This window comes from Nicotiana sylvestris, chromosome 1, assembly GCF_000393655.2.
Source record: "Nicotiana sylvestris chromosome 1, ASM39365v2, whole genome shotgun sequence".
Lineage (NCBI taxonomy): Eukaryota > Viridiplantae > Streptophyta > Magnoliopsida > Solanales > Solanaceae > Nicotiana > Nicotiana sylvestris.
In genome coordinates this window covers 177,264,825-177,280,011 of record NC_091057.1, presented here as the reverse complement: position 1 = coordinate 177,280,011, position 15,187 = coordinate 177,264,825, and the positions used below count along the sequence as shown (strand labels likewise).

Genomic DNA, 15,187 nt, shown 5'->3' with positions numbered 1-15,187 from the left:
CACTCCCTAAGATGCACAAAAGAGAGATTCTCCCCAATCTGCTCACTTTTTACCTCCTAGTCAATGCTCCAAATGTGGTTCTCCATGAATTAGAAATCTTAAGAGATGTACAAGCAGCAGATCAAGCAAATCAAACTAAGTCAGTAGCAACCAAGCATGAGCTATTAAAAAGTAATGGTCCGCTCATATCCATTAGCTATTTTAAAGAGTAGACTAATGGTTGTCTGCTACTACTAACGTCTAAGAGTAATGGACAGACGCGCGTTGAATTCAGGATAAGTTCGAGCGAGAAAAGTGGTCGTACATCAAATATTCTTCTGGTAATTTGCTAGTTGATGTCATAGTGATGAACCTTTAGTACTAATAATCATTCTCCTCGTCGGTCAATCTTCTGATAAATCATTTTTCATAACTCTTTACAATCTTGTAACTGAACCCACTGAACACATCTTCCATGTGCATGTTAACAGAATAAAATATGACTTCAAAGACATTGAATAAAACTCATAAAAAACCCTGGACCAATACAACTCAAACCATGGGTGGCTTTACGTTAAGGCCCCTAAAGCTTCTGCTTTAGCTCTCCAAGAGTCAAAGGCCCCCCAAAACTTTTTCTATTAATTATAATTATTTATATTAGTAAGGTTTTTTTAAGTTAACGAAATACTAACATTTTATTTCAATACACTACATTGATTTTAGTTATCAAATATTTGTTGATACCCAATTTTTTCCTGTATATTTTCATATATACAAAATACTTTCAAAATAACATATATATATGCATGTATAAGCATTCTCAAGTGTTTTAGTATTTTTTTCAATTTTTAAAGATTTTTAAATCAATTTATTGTCCATTTTAGCAGTATAGAAATCAATAATTATTCCCAAAATTGTCAATTTTGGTGGATAACTTATTTTATTCTCATATTTATACCAAAATATAGTTAAGGTAATTTTTGTATATTTTTACAAATTTATTTGGCATTTAAAAGACTAAATTGCATATAATTGCAATTTTAGCCTACTTTAAGATTTAATAGCATTTTATAATTATAAATTTGGTTACAATATTTTTAATTTAATATTTATATATTATTAACTGACCCTGTACTTTTAATTTAATTTCAAAATCATTTTTTACTCTATTATAAAATAAAAGGGAAAAACTGGCCATTTAAATTTTGGCCTCATTTCGTTTCAATTGTAGCCCCATTGACATTTCAATTTTAGCCCCTAATTGACCCAATTCTGAATCCCAATTGGACCAGCCCAATTTCAATTTAACCCAACCCCTTAACTCGTTTATCCAACCAGCCCGGTTTTCTTTTAATCCAGGTCGTTGATCCTTTTGATCAACGGCCACGATCGTCCCTTGCCTTTTTTAATTCCCATACCCTAACCTAATCCCCTCATTTCATTTGGTTAGCCACCTTTGAATACTCTCCTCTCTCAAAACTCTCTCAAAGGTTCCTGAAACCCTAGCCTCTCTCACCCGTCTCCTACTACAACCTCACCGGAATCCATGGCTTCTCAAGTCATGGATGGCCTGTACTCACCTCCCTTCACCCTTAAATGTTTGGGGTTCGAAGTTTTGAGGTATGACCTCAACGGTGTCCGTTCAGATCTTCTTAGACCCATGGTTTCGAGGAGAAAATGACAACATAAAGGTGAAAATAAGGATAAGATGAATACCCTTCCAAAAATGATTGCAAGCCATCCCACAAGACAAAACATCTCGGAGAAGCCCATTGCCTGCATAATTACACAAAACAAAGGATTGTAAATGAAAGGTTGATGTCCTCTTTAAATTTTTGATATGCTCAAATTTTTTAACCAACAAAACAAAAACTTACACCTCTCCGGGCAAAGAGATCTGCCAGTTTTCCACTCATTACAGCACCTATCATTGCTCCAATTGTCCATATTGAATCAAATACAGAGTACTGGAATAGTAACGATTAAAAAAATTAGATTAAAGATTCTCGCAGGCTTCTATGGACAGAGTACACAAATCTTATGTCTTTATCAAATTCTTTGCTCCATATGAAATGAATACTTCTTGACTGACTTGAATGACGAGGAGAATTGACGCTATTGTTTTTTTGTCAAAATAATATTTTTCGATAATGTTTGGACTGACCTCTGCTACTGAGAGACCTAGCTCCTCTATTATCCCAGTCTGAGCAGGTGAAGAAAATCCCACCTGCATTAGAACGAAACATTAGTTCGGTTTTGGATAAAACCTAGTTATATGAAGCGGCCAACAAGTCATAAGGACTCCACTTCTTATGTTACATACAGAGTTATCACAGAGAAATATATTTATCATGAACATATGAGATTGATCTGGTACATCATCTCTACTGGCACTAGATATTTATCAAATATCAAGCACATGATGCTTACTGTATCTTCTGTTCTTGCTAGCACAAATAACAAAACAATAATATGCGCTCAATTAGATCATATCACTACAACCATATTCAATAAAACTTTTAACTTTCTAGCTTCCTGCCATTAATCCATGGAATATTTAACTAGGAAAAAATTACTCAAATTTATAACCAAGAGTTACCGGTCTAGACCACAAGGTTAAAGATTTTATTTACATATTTTAAAATTTAGTTCTAATGGCTCTACACAAGGATTATGCCCTACGAGTTTGGGGCACCTCTGATTAGTGAGATTTCGGGTTTTGAGGAAAGGTGCACGAAAACTCAAATTAATTAGAAATGATATCGTGCATTTCTTTAGGACTATATGTAGCATAAACTTGAACGCATTAGGCAAGTATACTAATGAGTAAAAGAATTTGTTATGTCTATACTTAACCATCTAATATACTTAGCATCGGTTTACAACAATCTGACGCCTTTGTAGTCCTTGGTGCCGTATATTTTTTCACTGTTCACAAATTCATTTGATGAATTGTCTTTTCTTGTCTTTGTTATGATAATCATTCAGTATCTGCTAAACTTTGTCCACTCCCTAAGATGCACAAAAGAGAGATTCTCCCCAATCTGCTCACTTTTTACCTCCTAGTCAACGCTCCAAATGTGGTTCTCCATGAATTAGAAATCTTAAGAGATGTACAAGCAGCAGATCAAGCAAATCAAACTAAGTCAGTAGCAACCAAGCAGGAGCTATTAAAAAGTAATGGTCCGCTCATATCCATTAGCTATTTTAAAGAGTGGACTAATGGTTGTCTGCTACTACTAACGTCTAAGAGTAATGGACAGACGCGCGTTGAATTCAGGATAAGTTCGAGCGAGAAAAGTGGTCGTACATCAAATATTCTTCTAGTAATTTGCTAGTTGATGTCATAGTGATGAACCTTTAGTACTAATAATCATTCTCCTCGTCGGTCAATCTTCTGATAAATCATTTTTCATAACTCTTTACAATCTTGTAACTGAACCCACTGAACATATCTTCCATGTGCATGTTAACAGAATAAAATATGACTTCAAAGACATTGAATAAAGCTCATAAAAAACCCTGGACCAATACAACTCAAACCATGGGTGGCTTTACGTTAAGGCCCCTAAAGCTTCTGCTTTAGCTCTCCAAGAGTCAAAGGCCCCCCAAAACTTTTTCTATTAATTATAATTATTTATATTAGTAAGGTTTTTTTAAGTTAACGAAATACTAACATTTTATTTCAATACACTACATTGATTTTAGTTATCAAATATTTGTTGATACCCAATTTTTTCCTGTATATTTTCATATATACAAAATACTTTCAAAATAACTTATATATGCATGTATAAGCATTCTCAAGTGTTTTAGTATTTTTTTCAATTTTTAAAAATTTTTAAATCAATTTATTGTCCATTTTAGCAGTATAGAAATCAATAATTATTCCCAAAATTGTCAATTTTGGTGGATAACTTATTTTATTCTCATATTTATACTAAAATATAGTTAAGGTAATTTTTGTATATTTTTACAAATTTATTTGGCATTTAAAAGACTAAATTGCATATAATTGCAATTTTAGCCTACTTTAAGATTTAATAGCATTTTATAATTATAAATTTGGTTACAATATTTTTAAATTAATATTTATATATTATTAACTGACCCTGTACTTTTAATTTAATTTCAAAATCATTTTTTACTCTATTATAAAATAAAAGGGAAAAACTGGCCATTTAAATTTTGGCCTCATTTCGTTTCAATTGTAGCCCCATTGACATTTCAATTTTAGCCCCTAATTGACCCAATTCTGAATCCCAATTGGACCAACCCAATTTCAATTTAACCCAACCCCTTAACTCGTTTATCCAACCCGCCCGGTTTTCTTTTAATCCAGGTCGTTGTTCCTTTTGATCAACGGCCACGATCGTCCCTTGCCTTTTTTAATTCCCCTACCCTAACCTAATCCCCTCATTTCATTTGGTTAGCCACCTTTGAATACTCTCCTCTCTCAAAACTCTCTCAAAGGTTCCTGAAACCCTAGCCTCTCTCACCCGTCTCCTACTACAACCTCACCGGAATCCATGGCTTCTCAAGTCATGGATGGCCTGTACTCACCTCCCTTCACCCTTAAATGTTTGGGGTTCGAAGTTTTGAGGTATGACCTCAACGGTGTCCGTTCAGATCTTCTCAGACCCATGGTTTTGATGCCTCTCCGGCCTTGCTCCGGCACATCTAAAGCATTTCGAGCCTGATTCTAGCTCATCTGACTCAAGATTGGACTTTCTTCCAAGCCTTTCTCATTTTTTCTAGGGTTTCTCGAATAACCCTAGCTATTCGAGGTTTTTCTCTAGTTGTTTTTCTTAAATTTATGTTATATCTGTGTTCTACTGGAGTTTTAAAACGTTTTCCCCAATCTTTTCTTTCAAAATTTGTTTCTCTTCGATTTAGGTTTTCTGAAAAAGTTTTAAAATGTTTTCTGACTCTTCTTCTTCTTTCTTTGTGTGAATCTGTCTATGCTATGTTCTTATGTTCTCTTTTTCTACCTCGCATGTTCGTCTCTTATGTTCTTATGTTTGTCGTATTATGCATGTGCTTCTATTGTGCTCCGTTCTTTCTTCTACTGGTTTCTATATCATGTTTTCACATGTTTATCTTATGTGTTCTTTTGCTAGGCTTTTTCGATACCCCTGAGTTCCTTTAATGTATTTTTCTACTAAGCTTTTAGTCCTTTGTTTGCCTTTACTGGACCTTTGTTTGAGTTCTAAACATGTTTCATCTACTGTTTCGTAAGTTTATATCACCGCTTTTCTCTTCTGAACTTGCCTAAGTTATGTTCTTTATGCTTCAAATCAGCTTTTTTACTCTGTTGATTCGAACTTGCTATTATATAAGTGTGTTTTCACATGAGACTCTGAAAGAGATCTCTGAGCCTAATTCAATTGCCGGCCTCCTCGTCTCTGTATCTGATTCGAGTTGGAAACCCTAGGGTTTGGAGTTTTTGGCGAGTTTGATTTTGTGTGTGGATTGGGGTTCTATTATGGAACCCTGGACTCTCTCAAACTAATCCTGAGTCTATGTATTGAATTTGAGCTCTTTTGTTATGGCTATGAGCTTTTCTATGCTAGACTCTTTTCTAATTAGCATGACAGTTCTTTCTTGTTTGACATGTCTGTATGCTTTATATATGAGGAATCCTCCCTTTAAAAAAGGTTTTGCCAATCTGTGATTGATTCAGAATTCCTTTTATTAAGGTTCGATTGATTGTTACTGATTTTCTTTAATTAAACTTTTCTTCACCTTTTCTGGTTGGATTCATTCATACCAAAACTCAATTTCTGATTTTTACTAGCTGTTGATTGATTGCATTTCCTTATTTGCACAAACCGTATTGCTATCAAACTCTTTCCTTAAATAGTTTCTGTGTATTTTCCCTTCTTGTACTACTTTGGAAAAGATTTTGATCAAACTCTTTCCTTAATTATTTTGCTCGTTTGAAATCAGAATCCCTTAATTAAAGGGAGACTAATGCAATTGATTTCAAAACTATTTTCTTACCTTTTTCTTACTTGCTTTCTGCACGATAAAGGGCACGACCTTTCTGCACTTTAAGACACCTCGAGTTCAATACTCTTTTACACATTATTTACTTCACATCTTCAGTTCAAAAACTTTCACACTTCATACAATTCTCTTCTAAACTCATAGCATCTTGATTACTCGTTTGCACTTTGGCTTTCAAGACTATTGTTTTTACTTTCTTGTTTCCCTGAAACTGGTATGTTCTAATTTAGTTTGCAGCCTCATCCCAATGTGTTTATTTTACAGCTTTTATAATCTTGTCTACTTTGCTGTCTATGCTCAGTGTTAAATATGTATGTTGCTCTCTTTGCATCTATTTTCTGCCATGAATCCCTATACCCATATTCCCCTCTATGTGTTTGAGTTAAAGTCCAAGGCATAGCAGCATCCAAATTGTTGCTCATGTATGGGCTTGATCCTTTAAGGGATCCTAACTCCCAAACAATGTGGCTAACAGGCTGGTTGGGTGTGCTAGCACTTCTAATTGCTGGGTATGACCACCAGCCTGTCTTGGCTTTCCCCTAAATCCCTTTCTGCAATTACACTCTCTCTTAGATTTTAAGTTCTGCCCCCTCCTATGAGCCTTACCTTGGGACCTTGAGCTCCATCTGAACTTGGACATTTGAGGGCTGGCCCTTATACACTGCACAATAGCTTAATTCTGCAATATATTTGGGTGTAAGCATTGCCCAGAGTCCATCTTACACTTTAGGGAACTCTGACACATCCCAAATAAGAGAAAGGCTTTGGAATTGGATATTTAGGCTTCCTTCAGAATATATGGCCCATCCCATTTTGAGGTAAACTTGTCGCCTATGCGTTTGTTGAGGATTATGGGTCGTCGAACAGCTAGGACTAGGTCTCCCACTTAGAATGATTGTGGCCGCACTTTCTTGTTGAAGGCTCTAGCTAGTCGAGCTTGATAGCACTCCAATTTTTGTTGTGCTTCCAATCTTTTCTCATCCAGGGCCTCTAACTCTACTAGGCAAAGTTGAGCATTCTCTTCGGATGTGAGCCCTTCTTGGATGTTTCCACAACTCTGATAGGATGTTTCCACAAAGTCTGACTTTTCTCTTTGACTTCCTTGGATGGTCGGCATGGGTTCTTTCTCTTTGTTTGCTTTTTTACGAGGCTGGCAAGTGTAAACAATGGTTCTCCTTTGCACCTTCAGTGGATCATCTATGGATATTGACAAAATAGATTTCCTTTTCATACGTGATGGGAAAGCACTATAGATTTCTTTGTCAGCAACAACTTCAAAATGATCCCGCTCCTCATGGATTTGCTCCTTATGTTTTGACAGTATCTTTCTAGATGGAGACTTACTTGTGGTTCCTAGGCGACAAAATACAGAGGTCTTTGAGGTAGTGGAAAATTCTTTTAGATGTTTGGAAGATACACGTTCATCTTTGTGATTTAGCCTTTCAAACACCGAGATCGAAGGGGTTGAGCCTCCAATACGATCAAATACTGAAGCCCGTTTTTTTTATTTGCTTGCCCTTAACTTCCTTCATCTCCTCTACCGAGGTGTATTTTGATGAAGCTGTCTCTTTGCTTCTCTTTGATGAAATTCGAAGAGGCTCTGCCAAACTGAACCTGAACCCAAACTTTGGAGTGGCGACGTAATGCCCTTGCTTTCTCAACTTCATTTGGGACTCATTGAGCCCATGTATCTTTTCACCAGTGACTTCGTCTTTGAGTTCTCCTAGTTGTGATGGATTGGAGAAGTCATAACCAGACTTTTCAAGCAGTATGAAGGCCTTAGGATCATAGTGACATTTTATTTTATCATCTAGGAGATTTCCTTTAGCAGACTCACAAGTCACGGATGGGATTTGTGCAACTAGGACAGTCATATGCTCCTTCAAATATTGGATATCTTTGTGACTCATTTGCTTCTTTGGAGTACATTCCTGTAGCAAAGGTTGCCCTTTCTTTCGATGCTCACATGGAATATAGCGAAAAACCAGATGCTCCTTGGTCTTTGTCTGTATGTCACCTTCAGATGATGATAGCTTAATGGAGACTTCTTCCGTTCCCTTCTTAGGCAGCTTGGTGGTAGTCCATTGAGCCTCATTTTCCTCTTCTGACTTGACATCAACTTTGTCATCAGATGATGGTTTATCCACTTTCAGTTCACAAGAATCTAGGTAGAATTTTGCGTCTGCAAAGTATGACTCCGTCTCAGTGAAAGGCTTGATATCTGCATCAATTTTGACTATCTCACCATCTCTTCTATACTTCAGACATTGATGCAAAGTAGATGATACCACCCCATTCTCATGAATCCAAGGACGTTCATGCAACAAGTTGTATGATGTTTTAGTATCTATGACGTGAATCAGGGTGTTTGAATTCATCTCACCAATGGATAATCCTACGCGGATCATACCTATGACCCGTTATCCTCCTTGGTTGAAACCTTGGATTGTTAGGTTACTTTTGGATAGCTCATCGATAGAGATCCTAAGCTTTTTTAGCACCATCTTTGGCATGATGTTGACAGCTGAACCATCATCAACAAGTATGTGATTGAGATGTTGTTCCCGAATGGACCCTACAACAAATAAAGGTCTGTTATGTGGCTTAGACCCCAGCAACAAGTCATCATCCGTGAAGGAAATTGTTGCACAACATGTAACAATTTTTCCGTTATCATGATGTTCTTGTATTTTCATTGGAGCAAGCTCATCATTGCTTTCTTTTGTTTCGTCAGTACTAGAAACTACATGAGTTGCACTAACATGACCTCCATGAAGGAATTTTCTAGGAAAGAATTCATGCAATGTGATGGACTTTTGGAACTTTTGATAATGCACCATTAATCTTCTTACTAATGGAAGATTTGATAATTCTTGGTGATTGTAGCCTCTCCACATCATTTATTTTTGCTCTTGGCTTAGGAAGTGGTAGCCTTAGAACTTCTTGATGTCTTCGTTTCTTGTGATTGACTAGAGTCCAACCCCCATCGTCTTTGTCTTTGGACTGAGTGTCCAGCTCTAGTGAACCTTCAAGAGTTTTCCTTGGAAGATCAACTTCAACGGGCTCGAAATTTCCAAATTGTAAGAAGGCAGTGCTTGACGCGTGCTGCAACCTGGAACACCTCTTTTCTTTGAGCGCGATACTTGCATGATTTGCTTCTGCAGTCTCATCTATGTCTATGATGATTTTTCCTTCACTAACAAGAGTCATGATTTTCTCCTTCAAGACGAAACATTTCTCTGTAGGGTGGCTAATGACGCGATGAAACTTGTAGTATTTCGGATCGCCAACTTTACCAATTTCCTCTGGCCTTTTTGATTCAGGGAGATCGATGACTTTCTTGGCGAGCAATTCATCAAGGACTATGGGTACATCTGAATCTGGAAATGGATAAACATTCACCTCTAATTCCTTCAAGGTGGGACGACGTTTCTCCTCTTTGAGATATTGACTTGGGGTCTTATCCTCCTTCACCTTTTGCTTGGTTGTGACTTTCACGGAAGTTGCTTTCATCGCCATAGATTCTTTGGTTTGGTGCTTTGATGCAACATTTTTCTTGAACTCCTTCTGATCAGCAAATGGAGATGCCTTTCTATGACTTGCGATGCTTAACTCCATGTAGTGCGCCCGCGTTGCAAGTTCTTCAAAAGTTCGCGGTTTGATCCCTTATAGGATGTACAAAAGGCCCCAGTGCATTCCTTGAATGCACATCTCCACAGCAGATATTTCTGAAAGGCGGTCCTTGCAGTCCAAACTTAACGCCCTCCAACGATTAATGTAATCAACCACGGGCTCGTCCTGCCTTTGCTTAGTGCCTGTCAACTCTATCATGCTTACAGTTCTTCGGGTACTGTAAAAACGATTGAGGAATTCCTTCTCAAGTTGCTCCCAATTATCAATGGACTCGGGCTCTAAGTCAATATACCAGTCAAATGCATTCCCTTTCAGAGAACGAACAAATTGTTTTACCAAAAGGTCACCATGCGTTCCAGCATTGCTACAAGTCTCGACAAAGTGGGCAATATGTTTCCTTAGGTTCCCTTTGCCATCAAATTGATGCGGCTTTGATGGTTGATAATTGGTTGGCATGGTTAGACAGTCAATCCTCTTAGTATAAGGCTTAGAGTAGTACAACGAACTTTGCGATGGTTCGCCATATTGAGATCTAATGGTGTTTGTTATCATGTCTTGCAATTGTTGGACAGATAACGCCGCAACTAAAGTGGATTGCTTTTCCTTTTGAATGTTGAACTTGGCAAGTGATTCCTCAATAGCCGTCTTTGGCGAGGTGAAGACAGATGAACGAGGAGGGACGTGGCTTGATTCTTCTGGTGCATAGGCCTCCAATTTGTTCATGAGTTGAGCGATTTGAAGGTCTTTGTCTTCAACAGATTTCTTCAAGACTTCAATAGTTTGTTCCATCATGGCAAACTTCTCATCCACGTTAGTTGTGTCAGTCATTAAGGCGTTGACCATCGTTGAAATTGGAGAATCCACCAAATCCTCAAATTCCCCAAGGTTGGAGCTAGGCTGTTTGAGAAAATTTGTCAAATAACAAGAATGGGGTGTTGCCCCCAAAGATAGCGGTTGTAGATGTCATGTGAGATCTGTTCTTCTTTGCCACCTCCAAGGAGGCGAAGTATTCGGTCCCATCCAAGCCACTAGCCCTGAACTTGCTTCGAGTGATTGGGCCAATATGACTAAGCTCAGCAGACACAGCAGCAGTAGCATCTTTGCATGAAACATCACACTTGCGGAAGGTCATTGTAGCAGTAGATCTGAAGTTTGTAATTTTCAACTTGCAAGAAGGAGAGATGAAGAGCAGAATTAGTCCCACTAGGTGTGCCAAAATTTGTTCGCAACAAATTTTCGTAGTATGAAAAATAAACTGCAACAAAAAATAATATGAAGAAAAAGTGATTTTATTGATAAATATTTGTGACTAAAATTCTATGTATCCCTTGATTCTCCTCTCTAAAATTCTCCGTTATTCGAGGCCTTGAGAAGCGTCTTTCTCGAATGTAGGATGATGCAGATCTCCTTGTGATATATTTAATTGCCAAGAACGACGAGCAACACTTTGTTGTTACGGGTTGATCTCCGGGAAGAACTCCGTTGATCACTCCTTTGTTGAAGAACTAAGCACTTGATGATTGATCTCTTTGTTTGTGGATGCCTTCACCAATTGCGGAGTGTTCTTCTCCAACTCTGAATGTCCTCTAGAGAGCTATGTAACCCCTCTATTTATATTGGTAGAGGATGGACAGTCCAGCTACATATGAACTCTCTTGCTTGATTCTGATTGGTTCATGTGAGTCATCAAACTTATCACATAAACTATGTGATAAGCTTGCTTGTGATTGGCCAAGACATGTCATTTTAGACACTTGGCAACTCTTGATTGGTCACTGTTTTAGACTGGGATTGCCATATCACTTCACACGTGGCATCATCTTGTTGGCTTTGAGTTTGACTGGATATGCCATGTCACTTAACACATGGCATGAGTTTGGGCCTTAAGATGAAATGGACCTCGGGCATGAAATTAAAAATGGACTTATTAATTTGTGAAGTCCAAATTAATTATTCGACCCAAAGTAATTCAGAATTTACTCCAAATTTTGTATGGACTAAATTTAATAATTTTTACATGTCTACACCCGCATCAGCTGAAACAAAACCTGGAGAGAAATCAGAAGCAAGTCCGAAGAAACCTTACAGAGCACTAATGATGAGAGCTATTAATGATTATGGAGTTAAGAAGGAAAAGAAGAAAAGAAGTCATCAAATCAGAAAAGGAAAAGATCGGCAAAGTGAATTCCTTAATTAATTAGTTCTTCGGAGAGAACTATAATTATAGATTCTAAATTACCGAAGAATTAGTTTGTTGTTTTGTTTGTCTGTTTTGCATGCGGATTATAGTTACTGCTTTTATCGGATCTTGATTATCCTTTTTGTGACTTTTGAAGTCATGGAACTCATGTTGTTGTTGGAACCTTTCTGTTGAACTTTTATCTTATCATCATATGGAGTTTTAAAAAAAGTACTTTCACTTATACAATAGTTGTTTAATTTGTGTTTATTTTAATGATAAGTAGTTTGTGTTTCATCAATTTTTTCAAAAATATATTTGAGCTGGACAAAATTAGAAACAATTTTTGTTTCTGCTTTTAAGGAGAACTTACTTTTTTAAAGTTCTTCCCGGCAGCAAGAAAAAAAGCTTTTACTGCTGTTTAGAAGAACTTACTTCTTCCAAAAGCTTTGTGCCTCTCTCCAAATAAGCACTTTTAGTTTCCTAGAAATTTGGCAATTATTATAAGTCAAAAACTATACTTTGCTTCCGTTTGGACATAAATTTTTTTTTACGTTTTTTCCAAAAATTAATTAAAAATATCGTTTGTTCATGAAATGTGATTAGTTTTTGAAGAAAAATTTTCAAGTTCCAAAAATTGGTTTGGGTAAATTTTTGGGTGAAAATTTTCTTCCGCTCACAAAACTTCAATTTTTTTCCAAATAAAATATGTCCAAATATAACTTCAACTTCCAAAAACTATTTTTGAATACAATTTCAAAAACAATTCTTTTCAAGTTTGAACTAAATCAATATCCAAACACCTATAATATTTTTTCTGATTTTTTAAAATTTTACTCCTGTTTTGAGTATATAATGGTCTTTTCTCTCTCTCTCTGCATTATTTATGACAAATTAAAATTCTCTAGGTCCAAGTTCTTGAGGAGAAGGCATGCATGAACACGCACTTGCGAGATTTTAATTAGGAGACACAGTAGAAGGCAAATAGGAAATAGTCTTAGACAACTTGCTTATTTCTAGATAATCGTATCTTACTCTAAAAGTCATCATATATATTATTATATACCATCACAATAAATGTTATCTACACTCTCTCTATATATATAATAAAAATTTTGAGATCTAGGAAGGTAACCACTGATCACCAGTTGATTTGTCGATAAAATGGAGCATACTGCTACTATATAAACTTACACTAGTTGCCCCATGTAGGTTGTAACAAGTATAAATTTTAAAACTAGAATTTTTACCATATAGTTTACTTTTTCTTTAAGTAAACATACGTTAAAAAAACCTTCAAAGTGGAAAGTGCTCAAGAATTTTACCAATAGAAATAAAATTACAAATAGATGAAATTTTTTATTTTGGAAAATTCCCGGGAGACCCGCAGTCGCTATCCTTCGGGTGCGCATTTGGGTAACCTGCTCATTATGCAATAGCCCCCAAACCACACAAGTGTAAACCGCACTAGACAAGCCTAGTGTGACGAGCTCTAACTGAGGAAGTTGTTGGTGAGGGAAACTAATCTCACGTCTCTCATGTGGGAAATTACTTACCCAACTAACCCGGCCAACCTTTACTGGCCAAATAGATGAAATTAGTAGGGAATAATAAAGGGCTAACGTGGACGTGGACGTGGACGTGCAAAGCGTAATGGAGAGATTAAGGCAGTTACCCATAACTTCTTGTGTTAATTTTTATCTTCTCGTTTAGCCCTAAAAGAGTTATTGAAGAATTGATTTATAGTCAGTAAATAAAGCTTCAAGGAAACAGAGACACCAAATACTTTGCTGTGGCGTGTCTTTCAGTAGTACTACTATATATATACTATTGCGACACACTACATGTTGTGCATATTTCGTACTAATATATCATCAAGATATTTACCTCATCTGTCCATTTATAAATAAACTTAAAGGTGGAAAAATATTTGACTGAACTTTGGAAAACAAGATAAGAACCCTGCCAGCAGAGGCGATATTAGATGAATTCTTCCCCTATGCCTAAGCATTCATCACAGACGAAATTATTCGATACCTGTACTGGTTGGAAGTAGTTGGTGTCCAATCGATTAGTTGAGGTGCACACTAATTGGTTCGAGCAAACACCCTACAAACACACAGACGCAAGGCTTTCAACTTTAACCATGCACCACCCGTTTATTAGTTTGCTTTCAGTAGATCAATGTGCTTTACTCTCAGCTTTATAATAAGCAAAAATGCATGTTACTACGAGGGTTGTCTAGATTTGTTGACATGCAAATCATATTAATTTGCCCTAAAACCAAAAGAGGTCACCTTTCATGAAATAATGTGTAACTGTTTCTGTAAATTCTGGTTTCCTTTCTTGGTATCCCTCCCTACATATGACTAGTATATTGAATGAACTTATTGCTAATTAAGTCAACCTTGTGATATCGGTAGATAAGTAATATTTCGGTCATGCTGACAAAAACTCGTATTATTTGGAGAAAGAAGAATGTATACCATCCTGCAGGTCATTTGATCCCGTGATCTTGCGCTTTATGTTAGCTGTATATATATAGGTCTTGCTATTTGAGAAAGAATTTATTGAAATTTAAAGTTGTAAAATCATATTTCCAGCCTTTATGATACTTATGTTTTGAAAACAGCTTTCAGAGATACCTATCTTATGACCATATTGTTCTTTTTTTCTACGGCCATAGTTTGATATTTCGTACATTATCATTCTAAAATGGGATCTCTAGCATTCTGATGACTCTCTGTAAATAACTATTGGTTATTTGCAAACGTGTTTCTATACTGTGTTTTCTTTTAATCTTTTTCCCCAAAAAAGCAGCAAACATATGTTTTCAATTAGGATATAATTCATCATGACACTATTATATATATAATGATTATTATGCAATGAGAAGTTGAAGAAGAACAACGACATGCTGAAAGTTGTTGAAGGATGTCGATGAGATGTGCTACGCGAAAAAGTCCGCAAGGCGTGTTACTTGGAAATTGAAAATGGTTTGTTTCAAGGGCTAATTATGCACGAACTATAATACAATGATTGATACGTACAATCATTTTTTTCCTTGGAATTGCTTATACAAGTATTTTATTCCTTTTCTATCACGTTTAAAATATACATATATCCCAACTTAAGTAATGCAAAGTTTTAATTTTGTAGAGTTATATATCAAAAAGTAAATGGTGTATTAGTATTGATAAATTTTATGTCAAAAAGTATATAAAGGCCAAATAGGTGTACGTCCCCATAAACTTGGCTCCTCTTTCCATTTTGACACTTTAACTTAGTGTTTTTCCTATTGAACACTTTAACTGTATTTGGACTATACCATTTAAACACAACTGTAAAAATTTAAGCGTGTATTTTTAAATGCTTTCCACGCGGAAT

At 36.3% G+C, this 15,187-nt stretch overlaps 1 protein-coding gene across 1 annotated transcript; it reads right to left on the bottom strand.

The window, feature by feature from the left end:
• Nucleotides 1–9,654: 9,654 nt before the first annotated feature.
• LOC138877229 (uncharacterized) lies at nucleotides 9,655–10,753 on the bottom strand. The gene is made up of 2 exons (XM_070156820.1): nucleotides 10,613–10,753; nucleotides 9,655–10,518 (listed from the first exon to the last, which is right to left on the bottom strand). Exons 1-2 carry the CDS (start codon nucleotides 10,751–10,753, stop codon nucleotides 9,655–9,657), a joined length of 1,005 nt encoding a protein of 334 aa, XP_070012921.1.
• Nucleotides 10,754–15,187: the final 4,434 nt, after the last annotated feature.